This window comes from Protomyctophum bolini (assembly GCF_963924005.1).
Source record: "Protomyctophum bolini genome assembly, chromosome: 13".
Lineage (NCBI taxonomy): Eukaryota > Metazoa > Chordata > Actinopteri > Myctophiformes > Myctophidae > Protomyctophum > Protomyctophum bolini.
The window spans coordinates 8,846,695-8,863,841 of NC_137874.1; the positions used below are offsets into that span (position 1 = coordinate 8,846,695).

Here is a 17,147-nt window from a genome sequence, read left to right on the forward strand (position 1 = left end):
CAGAACTCAAAATGCATAGCCACTTTGAGAAAAAACAGGGGGGGGGGGGGGGAGAGAAAAAATAAAGAACGGAAAAGAACGGCAAGGTTGATTTGAAGGAAGGAATAACAAAACTAAAAAAAGGAAAAGGCAGATCCAAATTCTTGTATTCCCCTTTAAAGGACGAAGTGATCAAAAAAAGAAAGTCCCACCTGCTAAACCCCCCCCTTTCAGACATGGATCCAACCCTTACCTATTGCGGTGTAGAGGACCTGGTCACAACAACGCTGCCCAGATAGCTGAGATCAATCAAAAACAAAGCAGGTAAGAACCACCAAACTTTTCCCCCTATAGTTTCATCATGATGGAGACAGCAGTGCATTACATGAGAAGCGGACAGCTCTTAGGCCCTTGCAGTGACACACTTAGCCCAACAAGTTTCCCCTTGGTAGTTTCCTATAGGGGGGGCGATTGAAGGGGTGGGAGAGAGGAGGGTTAGGGAGTGGTAACTGGGGATAGGGAGTTCAGAGAGGGGGTGTGTAGAAGGTAGGTAGGGGTCGGAGGTGTGGGGAGAGTTGATCATGCAGTCAGGGACGTGCACACACACACACACACACATATAGACATCAAAGGGGGCTTCAGCCCCTGCCCTTTTTTTACACCCGTCTGTAAAACAACTGCCCTCTCCAGACCAACGAATGCAGCATTTTACTATAGTGGAAGAAATGCAAAATGCCCCTCCTCTCCTTTTCCATGACATGCCGGAAAGGCATGCATTCAGGAGTCAAAAGTCTCCTGAACTTGGAACGCACCATTTTGCGTTGAACTAATTTGTTTCTAAATACATGTCGTACACAACTACACACACACACACGCATCTCCAGTAGATTAAAAAGCGCTGGGTTTGCGCCCCGGAAATAGCTGATCTACAAGCCGAGAGCTTGTAGATCAGCTATTTTTGTTCAAGAGTATGCTCTCTTACGATATTTCAGCCCCTGCCTCTCTCTCCTCTAACACTCTCGGCACGTCCCTGCATGCAGTCAGGTTATTAACCCATTCTGACCTGAGATCAGATTCTATACGAGGTTTCCACTGGGACACACACTGGTCTAATGAACCCATTCTGACCTGAGATCAGATTCTATACGAGGTTTCCACTGGGACACACACTGGTCTGATGAACCCATTCTGACCTGAGATCAGATTCTAAAAAAATGTCAGTCGTTCTTCGATTTTTCAAAAATAGCAGACCTACAAGCTCGTAGCGCGCCACTCGGTGGCGCGCTATGAGCTTGTAGATCTGCTATTTTTCAATAGCTAAAGCATAACATGATGCCAAACACCAAAACGGGTTCCCGGTCAGAATGGGCTAAGGAACGAGGATGGGCCGCAGGTATAGCCTGCTGAGATGGGTTCTCCTTCTCTCTAAAGCATCCTTCTGTATGATAAAGGCCTCTCTTCAAAAGGCTTGGAGCTATATAGACATAAACAATGGGAGTTGTTTTGTCTGGGGAATCGATCGGATGCAATATTATGATGGGGTCCCTCCTGTTAGGTGAAAGCAGGGGTATAAAGCATGACACAGATGATGGAACAAAGCATCCGTATACGACGTCTCGCCGATTCCCAGATTCCCAGGCTTTTGGGGCTCGTGTCAAAAATACATTGCATTGGAAATTGCATTTTTCTTTTTTTTTTTTTTTTTCTTCAAACACTTACTGTAGCCCCAAAAGGTCTGTGACTGTATGTAATCTGTGAAGCAAATACATTTTGTCGTCAAGTCACAAAGGATTGTATTTTTTCCCCAAATGACTTTATCTTAAGAGAAAAACAAATGTGAGGAACAATATTGTCCAGTTGACAATTCTCAGACAATGCTTCACAGATTCAATGGATGAATACTATGAATCTAAATTGATTTCCGACATGAAAAGCAGCATTGATATATTTTAAATATGAAGCAATCCCAAAGATCATCAAAACACAATTGCAAAGTGAGATTGAAAATTCTTACTTTTTGCACATTTTGCAGTCTATGAAAAGCGTTATACGCCGAGCCTTTGATCTAAAATGTAATTCATAACCCCAAAGGTGATTTTGAAGATTCCAAGTTAAGACCATAAAGACCTCAATTATATTTGAGCAAATTTGATATAATTATTAAATCATAATGGGCTTGGGGCAGATGACTCAAATTATGTCCCTCCCTGGAAGCCTATAGTTCACCTACCCTGAAGCTGACAACTGGGCCGGAGAGGGCTCGGATGGAAGAATCTCCTCCTCAGTCCTCCTCTGTGACGGCATCTGCCCAAAAATGTTGCTACTTTCCATGGGGGGTGACGGGGACTGGGACGGGTAGCTGGACGCGGAGGTGGCGAAGGCCATGTGTGAGCGGTAGCCGGGACTCGCCCGCCTGCCACTCCGGCCTTGTGCGGGTGAGGAGGACGGGGAGGATCTCTTTGAGAAGCTGGCTGTGGAAGGGGGGAGGAGGGTGATCTCGGACATCTCTGGAGGAATGCGAGGTTGGACAAAGCTAGGACGAGGTCGGGGACGCACTACGATTTCCGGGGAGCCCTCGTGAGAGCTGAAGGGGCTCTGGGTGAGGGGCGAGAGTCGGGAGGGTTGGAGGACCACCTGATGCATCATCCCGTGATCCTTCCTACGAGCTTGCCGGGGGCTAAAACGAGGGGTAGGGTCAAACCACCGAGTGTCCAGGCTACTAAATGTGCTAGGGACTATATGGGCCATTGGGTCGGGGTAAGGCAAAACTGGAACAGCCATACCGTGGCTTGTGTGTCTTAGATGGGCTAGACGTTGTGCCTCTTGCATAGTGAAATGCTTGGCTGGGGAGCCATGAGGCTTGGCCCTGCTGGGAGACTTGCTTGGGTGGGTCTTTGGGGCCTCCAGTAGTGGCAGAACAGCTGGGTAGGTGGGCATTGGGAGGGAGGAAGGCTGGAAAGCACTAAGAGGAAGAACATGAGGCGGAGGAGGGAAGGAGGATTCGTGGCGGAAGTGCAAAGGGCGGTGTGGCGGGAAGATGAAGTGGGGCCCTTCCAAACTCGCAAACGTGAAATCCAGTCCCTGCCAGATCTCCGGAGAGCGAGAGGAAGAGGTGAGTGTCAGAGGAAGGGGGAAGCCAGAGACGGCATACTGTTCCCCCATCTCTTCAGGAATCATGGGGTGACCGAAGGGACCTTCAGCGAGGTACGGAGGGGAGGACATGACAGAGCTAAGTGGGCTGTCAGGCATGTAGAAAGGGGGTGGGGGGTCATGATCCGCAGGAGCGCCCAGGTAGCCATAAAAAGCCCTGTGATGGAGAGCACCCCGGATCTGCCCCGTGGCCCCATGGTGGAGCCGACTGCTGTCCATGACGGTCATACCTTCCAGAGGCCTGTGGAAGCGAGGGCTGTAGGCCGGAGGCTGCAGGTAAGAGTCCTGACTGGAGATCGGGGAGACCTGGTGCGGGCGATGAAGGGTGGCCATCATCGGCGGTAGAGGCCTGGGATCGTCGTTCTCTTCGTCCGACTGCCGGAATTCGGGATAGAGGTCCGACTCCTCCACAAAGGGGAAGCCCTCGATGCGCCGGGGCTTGACGGACGACTCAGCGTCCGCAGGGTCCATGACGAAGCGTCCGTCGGGGCCTCGGCTGATGAGCTCTATGGGCGTCGTCGCCTCAGCCTCGTACTTGGAGGCGCCGTACTTCTTGCTGATTATTGCTCTTTTCGTCTTCTTGTATAAAGACAGTTCCTCCTTCTTTCCTGGACTTACGGGTGTCTTCTTGACACGGCCGTCTTCAGAAGACTCGGACGGGGTTCTCTTTGAACGCACGCTCTCTGGACTCACCTTTCCTGAAGACGACCTGTGTGTGGAATAAAGAATACGCGATCTCTGTCAAAGAAGATGAATCACAAAATGAAGTGGCCACCAACCCCAATACCTGTTCTAAGTGAGAATATTACAATGAGAAGCTAACAAATAATGGCATTTCATGACTTGATATATTTTTGTGTACACATGACGGAAGTCGTTAACATTTGTTAGGTAGTGTATTTATGGTAATTTGTGGCGAGCATTATACATTTTGAGCTAGTTACAATATCTGCAAAATTGACCAAGAACTTAGAAGTCTGGTCTTGACGATGTCAGGAGGCTAAAAATATTGAAGACAAATCCAAGGGATACAATATATCAATCTGTGTCAGCTCATTCAGTTATTTATAATGTAATTCATTATATTGGACTCAAAAAGAATAAGAACATCAACTGCATCTTAATGCTCTGGTGTCATTAACACCTAACCCTAACTTTTTATGTAAGCTACTAAGTCAAAAAGACAATATAGAGCAAGTGTGTAAATATATTTGCGCACTCCCCTGCAGTGTTGAAGGACAGACAAAGAAGAGGACTGTTTCATATTCTGTATTTAGGGGTCAAATCATACTAGACAACACATAGTTTCACTGTAAGGGCTCAGATGTTACCTTTATCAACATACAACATACAGGATAGCAGTGCTCCAAGAATGAAGGAATATCAATTTTGATAATATACAACCCGTCTGTTGACTTGTATGTTTTTGTTGTCGAGATCACAAACTACGCAGTTAGCGGTGACGCCGGTGCGGGACGCGTACACGTCGACACATTGACCGTGTTGGGAATCAAACCTGGGACCTCCTGCTTCCAAGTCGGCTTTCTATCCATTCAGCTGCCCCCCCATAGACAATAACCATGGGGCAGTTCTGTGGCTACATACTAATTCCTACACGGGTTGTGTTTATAACCACGCCCCCGGGCAAGTTAAGTTTACTGAGGTTAAGGTTAGGGTTAGGGTTGTTTAGGTATAGTTTTCTTGAGGTTAAGGTTAGGTTTAGGTATAGTTTTACTGAGGTTAGGGCTAGGGCTAGGTTTAGGCTGTCAATCACAGCGACTGGCCAATCACAGCGCGTCGACTGCACAACCCGTGTAGGTATGTCGCAGTCTGTGATGACTAGGCCAGAACTAAAACTGGCAACTGCATATAGAGTAGTGTGGCAGCGTTTAGTCATCTGTGCCACACGTTGTTTCAGAAGATCCGAGACTTACAGACACAATTTTAAATCTTCTCCACCATGTCAGGAGTGATTACATTTTTTTTCTTACTAAAGCTGCGATCCGTAACATTCATGTCCAATACGTTTCAGGCAATACCTCTTAGTAGAGTTCCTATACCTGAACACAGGATCTAAAATCTTCAACAGAAGAGTAGTGTGTTAGTTACTATATATTGTATCGTCATACTCTACCCTAGGAATTGGTCAAAATAACATTTCATTCATTCATTCACAATTTCCGGATTGCAGCTTTTTAAATGCCTTTTAAAGCAGCTATAATTCATAATATATTAACATTTTAATGACATTGCTTTAGTGTTCCCCTCAATGCCCTCAGTGTCTGCATACATACCTAACTACCTATAACAAAGTGAGCAACGACCTGGGCCGTGGCTCAGCGGTCCAGGCACCTTGGCTGGTAATCCAGTCTGGCAGTGTGCCGCGGGTTCGACTCCCGATCCCGACGGCCTTTACTGCATGTCTTCCCCCCCATTTCCTGTCAGCCCACTGTCTGTCCCTCCATAAAAAAATATAAAATAAAACCTTACAGCCACAATCCTAGAGGGAGCGAGAACAACGATCTGGTTCAGAACTTGTATCACTCATAAGTACAAGTGGGCCCCGATGCATAGAGTAAGCTAGAAATATCAACGCTAGGCTCTCAATATTTAAATGCTTAATCAGGATGTTTTGGTCAATAGATGCAGGTATGATGTGTGCAGATATTTCTTTTTCCTTTTTGTCTGCACTGGATGTAAATCTTTCATTTTTCCATCATTACAGACTGCACCCACAAAGGCACGCAATGCTTCTGGCTAATGGAGCTTGAATGCCACAGTATATCCTATGCAACACTATTCCAATCATTGTTGCATGTGCATGTGATTGATGAGACGCCCAACTCCTAACTGCTACTGTGTATTTCCCTGTACAGGTGTTCGCTCATATTCCAGACAAAAATAAAACATATTTGAAATTAGGCCAATTCAGACTTGTCTGCAATTATATCAGGCAGTAAAACACATTCACACTATACGAGATTACACAAGGGTGGACAAGGGACGTCCATCAGTGCCAAAAAATATCTCCAGACCAGATCAAAATCCCCCGGTGGCCAAAGTGACCAAATCAGGACAAGAGGAAGAGTTATCTGTATTGAGTCTTCTGTTAAGTCACAGTCACACTATCACTGTCAGCCACATTAAATGGCAATGTTATGGCAAAACTATACACAGGAGAGTTAGTATCCCTAGAAGATAAAATTCTGATACCAATAACAACTTATTCTCTAAGAAAGAGAAAAAGGAAAACAAGAATTGTTTTGAAGCCACAGTAACTTTATTTAATTATAAAATACAACATTTGGTCATGGCTGTTTTTTCAAATTGATTTATTTTTTATTTTTCAAAATCACTAAGGCTTGTGCTCAACATCTGTTTTTTTTTTGTTTTTTTTAGGGCCTGAGTTTCAAAGTCACTGAAAAACAATGTTACATAACTCACATTTTTCATGCAATTCAGGCAATATTTTTTTAGGTACAGTATATGATTCTGGCCCAAGCACATCATGCTATAAGGCACAGAGACACATCTACAGTACATAGAACGGAAATCGAATATAATATTGAGAGATCAAGAATCTTTAACTACCAATTAATATAATTATAAATAATCACAGCCACACATGCACCTCTACAGCTAATCATAGTAGAAATATTATTTCAAGCTTTAACAAATATTGTACTTAGTTTTTTTTTGTCAACATAAGATTGCCCAGAAAATAGTCTTCCAATATACTCAATTTGCAGTAGGTGCAGCAATATTGCCAATATTACAAATTAGACTTATCCATAGTTCCATACGGTCTGTAAGATGAGTTTAATGTAAAATTAAGTTGATATAATGATTGCTACTACATCAGAACATGATGATCACCCAATATGTAGATTCAGGGAATCACTAATGATGCCATACAATTGCACGCACTCCCCCCCAAAAAACAAACAAACAAAACTAACAAACAAACAAATGAAAATAAAATAATAAATAAAATCAACATTTGTACTTATGGTGACAATCGGCATTTGCATTATTAAAATACACATTATACAGTACTTGTCTATTTACTCTTCATATGATGACTAGTAGTTGGCACGGACATAATCTTCACAAGCTTTAAATGTTAATAGTCGTTAAATACAATCCAAAAAGACTACAGTAGATAGAAATGACTAAAGCATAGCAACAAGCAAAGTATGAAGGCATCTAGAAAGGGAGGGGGGGGGGTATAGGCTACTGAATGAAACTAAATATGAAGGTAATTGGTAATTACTACGGTAATTGGATTGCAGGTTGCTGGGGGGGGGGGGGGGGGGGGGGGAAGGAGGCAGCGATTCTAGGATCTCTTGCCTGGCCAAGGTAATTGGGAGGACATGGGCACATACAACGCAGACCACAGCAATGTTCTCTTAAGATTAACTGAGAGCTGTGTGAAATAAAGAAATAAAAGTGGTTGATTTATTGTATTGCAATATGTAAATAGAATGTCACAATCACACTATATGCCTCTGAGAGGGTGGGAAAAAAATGTGCTATTATTAAAAGTAAAAAAAGTATAAAGGCTCATTCATAGTCTGGATTATCGGTGGTGAGGTGACCACCGCTCCGGTGTTGAGGTGACCACCGGAGCTGAAATAACGCTGAGCGATGGTGAGCAACAACAGAGAGAAGGGCGGTGGCGGTGGTTTGCTCTTCACAGCGGCTCAGTGACGTCATGTTGTAGTTCGGTGGTCACCTCACCACCGAAAATCCAGACTATGAATAACGCTTAATAAGTGGAAGTTTTAAAAGACCATACCGGTGTTCTGGCATGTTTAGCCCATGTTTCAAAGCACCATAAGATTGTTTGAGTTTTGAGAAAGCCATTGGATTCTGTTCATTTCAGTACAGAGTCTACTGTACTTGAAAGTTGAAAAATATGTCATATCATATCATATAATATACAAATACAAAGGAAAGGAAAGGTACTATGTTTACCCAGGGTAACTGGACTAAGCTCAAGAACTTGTTTACAGCCAGGCCCAAGACAATACTGCATGTTGGTCTTGGGGTATTTATTTTTTAATTTAATTTGCCCTCTGCACAGTGCAGTCTCACATCATCTTGATGTGCAGTTCAAGCTACTGCCAACACTTAATCAGTCTGAGCCAAATATAACTTCAACAATGTTTTGATTCGATTACTGGAGTGAATACATTTCACTTAACAAGCCGATAGTAGTAGTAATAATTATAATCCTTTTTTGCTAGCTAGTTGTTACCAGGAGGGAAGTGTCAGAGAAATGTAGTAGGAGAGTGGCGACACAATAGCGTTGACTCCCATTGTAACAATGGAATGCACAAGTGCTCATTCTATCTCAATGTGATAGTTCCAAAGTTTGGAACTATAGCCCATATAAGCACCGCGCTTTGCGGCGAGATCAAAGCGTGTCGCCACTCTCTTACTAGATTACTCTGGGATGTGTATAGCTTGATAAAGCGTGCTAATTACTATTAATCAATATGTTTCCATATATTATTTTTTGGAAAACATTTATTTTACCGGTAACCATATAAATTCGACCCTAAAAGCGCAAATCCCAATTTTTAATACATACATTTCAACATTAGTACATTCCCCGCCAGCATTATTTAATTAATTGTCATTACATCGCCAGGATTTCCCCCCCCATTCAACCCTTATTTTGAAGGGCCAAAGAAATCCGCGACCGGATGTTATGATGTCATACTAGTGTGTGTGTGTTGTCGCAGATCCACTTCCTGCCTACCGATCAGTGCAGATAAAACTCGATCGGGAGGGTCACAGCCGTCGGCTATTGGCCGTGGAATAAACCTTGTTTTGACCAGAAATGCCACCTGGGACAAGGAATTAATAATAAACTAATAAAAAAATATTAGTGAAATGCAAAATAAATAAAAATAAATAATTAACAGGGAAATGAACCGTTTAAAAGATATGGACACTAGTTAATAGACTGCCGGTATGGTCCTTTAAGAGCTCATAATTATTATAGATTATTTTCACTTGCATCTTGATTCCCAGATATGAAGCTATCAGTACATTCCAGGATGGTTTAGCATTATTGTAAAAGAAGAAAAATTAAAACGGGTTACGATGACACAATGTTTGTGCTGATCGAGCTCTATTCCACCTATAAGGTCAGCCAGTGTTGAATAGAGTTGACTTTTAATTTATGTAGCACTGCAGAAATCTTTAGATGACCACCACCACCACCACCACAGCCGGTCATCCAAGTAAAGATTTTATTCTTAATCCACGAATAAAAATCCCACTGCAAGTCCATTGACCTCGAGGTCTTCATAATGATGCGTGGCATGGCATTGATATGTGTGAAGCATAAGGTGATAGCCAAAAAAAAAAAAAAAAAAAACATAAAGCAATCGAAGGGTGAATAAATCTTATACTATCTGTGCTGCCTGATTTGAATAGGGGATGGCTGTGAGGTCGAAGCAAAATTCATTCTTCAAAGTGCATTTAAACTGTTACTACTATAGCATGATGGCGGTCTAAGCCTTTTCATAAATACCTCAAGAGAGAAACATATTAAGCATACATCTCAAAAAGGTATAGCCCTGAACTTGGGGGAGTTTCCACCAACTGCTGCAGATGCCAATCCTTCCGAACAGTTTTTTTTTTCTCTCTCTCTCCCACACACACACACACACACACACACACACACACAAGCCGAGTGCATGTCGACACTTGAAAAGCCTTATAGTGCCAGAGCAGTTAATCTGTTGGGCCAGTATACTTGGACACTGATTTTGAACCAGAAACATGCGGTGCAAAGTTTTAGCAGCTTGCTAATGGTAGGCTGAGGGGCTGGGGCGGGCGGGCTCGCTGAACCAAGGTGCAAAGAGGGGGTGGTGGTGCAGCCAAGGATATTGGAGAAAAAATAAAAATGGGGGTCAATAGTGGGGCGGACTCACTGAGGGCTGGAGGGTGGGGGCCTGTACCTGCTGGGGTCCAGCCCCTCCCAGTACGGCTCAACACCAGGAAGGGGGCTAAGTGGACTCCTGTAGAAGGGGGGGGAGATAAGACGACAAGAGGCAGAGAGAAGAGGGAGGATAAGGAGTGGCTGTCAATGAAGGAGCATCGCTGCAACGTCTACAACTACAGTAAAAAAAAGCAAGAGAGAGAGAGAAAAAGTGAGAAATGCATGACAATACGAAAGGGGTGCAGTACTTGGTTTAGACCGTTTTTTTGGTTTAGACTAGTCATTGGTTAGAGAGGTCATTAGTCCTATCTATACAACTACAACTCTTTCTCAAACCCTCACCCTAACGGAACCCTAACCTCCCACGGGGGCAGCAGCACACCTAAACCTAACCTTAACCCATGTCTAACCAATGACTATAGTCGAAACTAAGTATGCACCCCCTACGAAAGTTGTGAAAGACATAAGTATGACGAAGAAAAGACAAAGAATGAAATGTTAGTGAAAACAGCTGTACGATTAAGAAAGGAGCTATGGGGGGGGGGGCCTATCGTGGAGCATGAAGAATAAGGAGATAAAAGGAAGGAGAGAAACAGACAGGGGTACTGACGTGGCCACTGCACCTTGAGACACTTTATTTTGATACGGTAGAGCGATCTGTGATTCACCGCGTGAAAAGGTACAAGACACAGTAAACACAATTCCAGCAACACTCTGAAGGTTGTATCAAGGCCTCTAACAAGACTTGGTCATTCAAATATTCTAGTCTATCCATCTCTAGTCAATCAGATCTACATTTTGCATCAGAAATCCAGTTACATCTTGTCCCTAGTATAAGCCATCCTTTCAAGCCAAAATGTCACATGAATCTCAAGGGTCCATCTGTTTGTTTTCTGCTGGACCAAAGTGGATCCAGCCCAGAAAGTCACCCACAACGTTGTGTGACTGGACACCACACACTGCGACCACGTAAGCTTGCCTGTGGCAATTGACCTTTGTCAAGTCCTGCATGTGGTCCCACCCCTCTGCTTAGGTAAAAAAATTAAAAATTAAATGAAGTGAAGTGAGGGGCGCTCTTACATACTATACATCAGCATACATCACATTCCGTGCTCAGCCAATCAGCTGAGCACTGCATTCCGTGCTCAGCCAATCAGCTGAGCACTGCATTCCGTGCTCATACACGCAAAACTGTTCATTGTAGCCCATTCCATGCTCTCGCTCGCACGCACGCACACACGCACCCAAAGCTGTGCTCAAAAAAAGACTATCTGGTCAAAATCAGGTGTGTGACACAGTCGAGGATTAGGAGTAGAAACTTGGTTAGAAAATGTAAAACATTTATTTTGTAACTTATTACTCCTGTAGTGTTGCTTTGGTCAGGGCACCATGGCTATCCAGATTTCTCCGTTTATGGTCTTGCTGTTTCTGGTGTTGCTACTGTAGCACATACTGTAGAATGTTAAAACGTAGCCGGGGCATTTGAAGACAATTCTCATTCTCTGTTAAAATGCTAAAATGAACAATGGTTGCTGCTTCCGCCCATTACAGTATCTTCTGCACTTGATCTTAGTTGTGCTAAAAGCACAATCAAGTGTTTGATTTGTACTACCGTCCGTCTCACGTTCCAAGTGTTTCCTCTTCAAATACTGTATACTGTAGGTTATGTTGAGATGGCTCCTATAGCCTATCATGGCCAGGCTAATTTCACTGCATAATGTATTAGTTTGGAATCTGCATTTTAAACGGGCGGATTAAGAAAAAGAGCCAGTGGTGATAAATCTGCCCCAAATTTGCATACTGGGCCCTGATTGGTGCCCCACAACTTCGGGGGCAGCGAGCAGGGCCAGAGCCGTACTAAGAGGGCTTTTTTCTTTTTGCACTGGCAGATTGGTCTGGTTTCCAGGCTAGTTGCGCTCAAGTTTGTGAATATCGAGTGCACCGCTGAGGCAAACAAAGAAAATAAGAAAACTGTACGTTGTCCTCAACATGTCCTTGATGACAAACAGATGTGTGTGTGTGTGTGTGTGTGTGTGTGTGTGTGTGTGTGTGTGTGTGTGCGTGTGCGTGTGGACGGTTCAAAGTTCTGCACTCTCATTTCGTCTATTAATCGACAATGCAAACTGTATAGTGTATGCCTTCACAAGTGCTTTTACTTCCAAAGGGATTAATGTTCTGGCAAGAATGATTGATGCAAATGACTGAATGCATAAAATAGCTTTTGGATTAAAAAATTAACTAGCCGAGAAGTAGGCGGATTATATAACACACACACACACACACACACACACGGCCTTTGAACTGGTCCAGTCTGGCAAAGATAATGTGATTGTCTGTCTGTCCGTCCGTCTGTCTCCAAACAGCTCATTTCGGGCATCGCTGGACCGATAGGTGTGAAAACTCCCAGTCAGCCCAGGCAGGAAGAGCCTAGTCAGCACCGAAAGCTTTCAAATTGTCCTCACAGTATATAGTGGCACTCTAACGACAGACAGATTCATGTTTTGGAACTGTATGTTATTAGGGCAGGAACCTATCGCCCGTTTCTGTAGTGATGTACAAGTACACCTCCTGGACACGACGCTACACGTCCCACTAGGGACTTACCCCCGCTTGATGTACAAGTACACCTCCTGGACACGGCGCTACACGTCCCACTAGGGACTTACCCCCGCTTGATGTACAAGTACACCTCCTGGACACAACACTACACGTCCCACTAGGGACTTACCCCAATCCAACCCTTGATGACCCGGCCAGGGATTGAACCCTCCCTGATGACCTCCCAATCTCAGGACGACACTCCAAGCACAAGGCCACAGAGGTGGTTGTATGATCATTTCATATTATGATCACGTACAGACACAATAACACTTGCCCCACACCAGAGTGTAATTGGGCCGCTCGCGACAATCACAGAGTCCTTCCCGATTTATTGAGGCTGGTCAGATTATCTGCCCAAATTATCCTGCCGTGTGACTGAGGGGTTCACAAACATGATCATGATATCACAGACTAAATTGTAAAAATATCAAACATCAAGCCAATAAGAGTGATCTGATTGGGAAGCGTCAAATACTATTTATATTATATATATATATTCTAATATTCACCACGTCAGAAGGTCAGAACTGAAATGAGTAAATATGAACATTTTTCATCAAGTCAGGTTATTTCCTTTTATCCATCATTATTTCACTGGAATTCAAACCTCTGTTGAAACATACCATCTGATCTTGTGTGAAGTCTGTCTTTCATATTGTCACGTAAGTCTCACGTAAAGATCAATCCCTTGTTTCCTCTGTCATGTCAAGTTCATAATTAAAAACAACAAAGCAATCCTTGTTTTAAAATGAAACTATATGACGGATTCCGAACTTACAGTAGGCCTAAGTTTGCGTGTGGTGCGGCGTTATATTTGTTTTCATTATAGACACTAGTGACTAGTCCATACCCGTCCAGGCGGGATATCCTTCCTTTCCTTCTGAAAGTAACTATGTATTACCTGCAAGAGTTCCAACATGAACATGAACACACACACACACACACACACACACACACACGCATGCGCGAGTCCCATCGCGAAGACAAACAGCCGCTCATAAACAGTTCCAACACACTTCCACGCAACCCGTTGTGGCGTCGCGAACACATGTGGTGTCGTAGGGTGCAGATGCAGATGCAGGTCTGATTGCTCCAGTGTAGCAGAACATGCTAACGCTGTTTGGCGATAACACACACGATCCGAGCGGTAAACACATACATACACAGTACGGCAGTGTGCAGCTGCAGATGATCATCCCATAGCTTGGGGGAGCTATAACCGTTGCGACAGCTGTAACCATGGCGACGATAGAATGTCTGTGGTTTACAAAAACGTGATTGTTTACAAAAAAACGTGAATAAACAGCTTAAATGTAGTTAAAGTGAAAAAAAAAGGGCCTCGCAGTTGGGTGCATATGGTAATGGTCAACGCCCATGTGCAAATTCAGATCAATTGCTCTAGAGTCTAGCCACTGAGCAGAACCAGGCATTACAGAGACAAAATAATGACATTTCGTTGTTTATAGGTAAATATACTAATACTGTTTATTTACGGGAGAAAGGCTATCCAAGTCATGTTTGATGACACAACTTTTACAGTGGATGTTCAAATCGTCCAGGGAATGGCGCCTCTGAAATCAAATCACAGTTTGGGGTCCTGCAACTTGACTACATCATGTGGTGTGACTGCGCGTAATTACAGTACTTAGACTCATGGTTAGATCTGCCAGTTTGTTTGTGATCTCCCACATTTTTGTAAAATCCAGGAGCCTCCTAGGCTGCTTTAAAAGTCTCCCGTTTCTGTAGCGTGAGGCAGCTTGATGTACAAGTACACCCCCTGGACATGACGCTATAGTATGTCGCAGGGACTTACCCCCCAATCTAACCCTTGATGCTGAGTGTCAAGCAGGGACAAGCAGGGCACTGGGGATTGAACCCCGACCTCCCAGTCCCAGGGCGGACACTAACCACAAGGCCACTGATCAGTTTCAGCATTAGGCTTAGTTTACAGTGAATCTGAAATCCGAATTATCTACCAATGATTTGAACATATAGGTCTCCTGCATGAGATCCCAGATTTCAACTGCTGGGCTAAGACAGAAACCCAGGCTGAGATTTTACGCTTTGAGCTCCATGTCATTTGTCAACGAGTATAGTGGTCATACCTGATCACAGGATCTACCTTTCTCGATAGACGTGGCAGTGAGACCACCTCCATCCACCGCAGTTTGTGTTAGTTATATTGTATTAACATACTATATTCTTACAGATTGGTTAAAATAATGTTTTATATTCACTAAAACGGTGATTATATGGACTGCAGCTTGAAGAGTGCTTGGCTATATAGGCTTGCTAAGCTGCTGGAGGAAAGGAAGAAGTCATGATGTTGGTGTTACTTACGCAGTTTCCATGCTTTTTCTGCAGTGGGTAATGGAAAGGGGCGGGTCTAGAAGACAGGAGAAAATAGAAAATAATACTGTTAAAAAGGCAACAGTTCTTCTTGCAATAGTGCAGTACTGTGGTTGCCTGACTGTATCAGTATTATTATAAATAACAAGTTAATGTAACATTCAATATGAATAAATGTTTTTAAGCAGTATAGTGGTCAGTAAAGCAACACAATATCAAACAGGCCTCTATGAGGTTTTCAGCCGCTTTCAGTTGCTTTATTAAGACTGCGATGTAAAGAATGGTAAGTGGAGGGTTTTTATTCAACCATAAAATGGTAAATAGTGCATTTATATACAGGTAGCGCCTTTATCCAAGGCGCTTTACATAGATTGTGCATTACATTCACCCTGATTCACACACACATTCATACACCGATGGCGGCGGAAACCATGCAAGGCACCAACCAGCACATCAGGAGCAATTAGGGGTTCAGTGTCTTGCTCACTGACACTTTGACACCAACTCTGGGGGGAGCCCACAGGGTTCGAACTGGCAAACTTGCGGTTACCATCCAGCCACTCTACCCCTGAGCCCCTTATTATTTAAAATAGGATACACCCTCGCTGTTTTCTAACTACGAGCGCTGTCCGTGGTGTTGATCATCCATCCGAGGTTCGTATCTGATTTGTGATTTTTCATCGCGTCGCGATTGAAATATTAATGTTTCTGGCAAAAGATAAACAAAAAACATTGTGTGCTAATGCTAACATAACGCCCTTTCTTACAATGGAGGGTCTGCGAGCCCCGGAAAAAGGAAGTGAATCGAGTTGTAATCGGCCCAATTCCAGCTGGTGCAAGCTTAACTACGATCAATGGCAGTTAAAATCGACACTAATATACAGCAGTAGAAAATGTTTGAAGAGCTTTGCGATGTGAATGAGACCTATTGCGAGGACAATTTTCCTGTTCCTCACAAGGGAAAAGGGTTGTTTCAAGTCATACAGTATAGTTTACAATCAGGAAAGGATTCAGGTCAGGGTTAGGATTAGACATTAGTAGAGGTTCGGTTTAGGGGTTATAGGGATGGAGTTATACCTGATTCATACTTGCATTCCGCCGTCACAATGCGATACGGCTCGGCGCGTTGTGAGCCTGTGTAGATCAGCTATTTTCCGGCTTTAGGGTTATAGGGTTAAAAGATTCCCCCCCCAAAATAACATTCATAAAATCATCGTCCTAAAATCTGCATATTCACGAGTATAGTGTAATATGCTTGTGTGTGTGTGTGTGTGTGTGTGTGTGTGTGTGTGTGTGTGCAATATGCATGTATTGTACAGTGGGTCCATGGCTGACATACAGACAGGGCTCACCTCTCTTCCGTTTAAGCTTTCGTCTGCGCTGCTTGTTGACAAAACAGGCAGCCAGGGTGCTGAAGAGCACAGCTGCAGCCAGGAAACAGATCGTGGCCACGATGCCCGCCACCACTGGCCTCGCCAGCCCACCTTCCTCCACCATCTCTGGAGGGGGGAAGAAGTCTGAGAAATATAGGGAAAGGGGATCAGAGAGAGAAGTCATGTAGTAACAAGAACGAAGCTCTATAGCCGTTTTTAACCCATTTTGACCCGAGATCAGATTCTAAAAAAATGTCTTCTGCATCCATCGATCTTTCAAAAATAGCAAGCTTGTAGATCTGCTATTTTTCAATAGCTAAATTATAGCATAATGTTTAAAACACCAAAAGGGGTTCCCGCCCCAAAATGGGTTAAGCTGGAAAGCGTCTACAAGCTACCAGCCAGCTAAAGCATGCCCATGTGTCTTCTCTGAGGAGCGCTGTGGGCTGGCCACTCTGGGCCAGATTATAGGGAGACTATAGGCAAACTAGCATTCTAGCATCACTTGTTAATATCTATCTGCTAAAGCTATACAAGTGTAGCGGCCCCCCAGCCAAGACCCAGCCCTGCTGCCAATCGGGCTCAGCCCTATTTGGCACGTCATGTTGCGAGTTGGTCTGGCGAGTGGGAGTCCTCTGGCGAGTGGCCGAACGGTGGCGGAGCGGTCTTGATACCGAAAGGTCGCCAGTTCGAATCCCTGGACCGGCACGTTGAAATTACCACCGCTGAAGTGCCCT

General features: G+C 44.0%; 1 protein-coding gene and 1 long non-coding RNA gene across 2 annotated transcripts in view; one reads left to right on the forward strand and one right to left on the reverse strand.

Moving 5' to 3' along the window:
* The window catches only part of LOC308327387, a 287,480-nt gene that overhangs the window by 44,809 nt on the left and 225,524 nt on the right, over window positions 1-17,147 (forward strand). The window lies entirely within an intron of this gene.
* Window positions 1-17,147, reverse strand: part of igsf9bb (immunoglobulin superfamily, member 9Bb) — a gene marked incomplete at its 3' end in the record, with an annotated part of 124,642 nt that overhangs the window by 4,814 nt on the left and 102,681 nt on the right. Inside the window, exons 16-19 of the mRNA XM_080780775.1 lie at window positions 16,390-16,554; window positions 15,029-15,074; window positions 10,080-10,166; window positions 2,210-3,838 (exon numbers count right to left, since the gene is read on the reverse strand). Coding sequence (XP_080636901.1) covers window positions 2,210-3,838; window positions 10,080-10,166; window positions 15,029-15,074; window positions 16,390-16,554 — 1,927 coding nt within the window. The remainder of the gene's footprint in view (window positions 1-2,209; window positions 3,839-10,079; window positions 10,167-15,028; window positions 15,075-16,389; window positions 16,555-17,147) is intronic.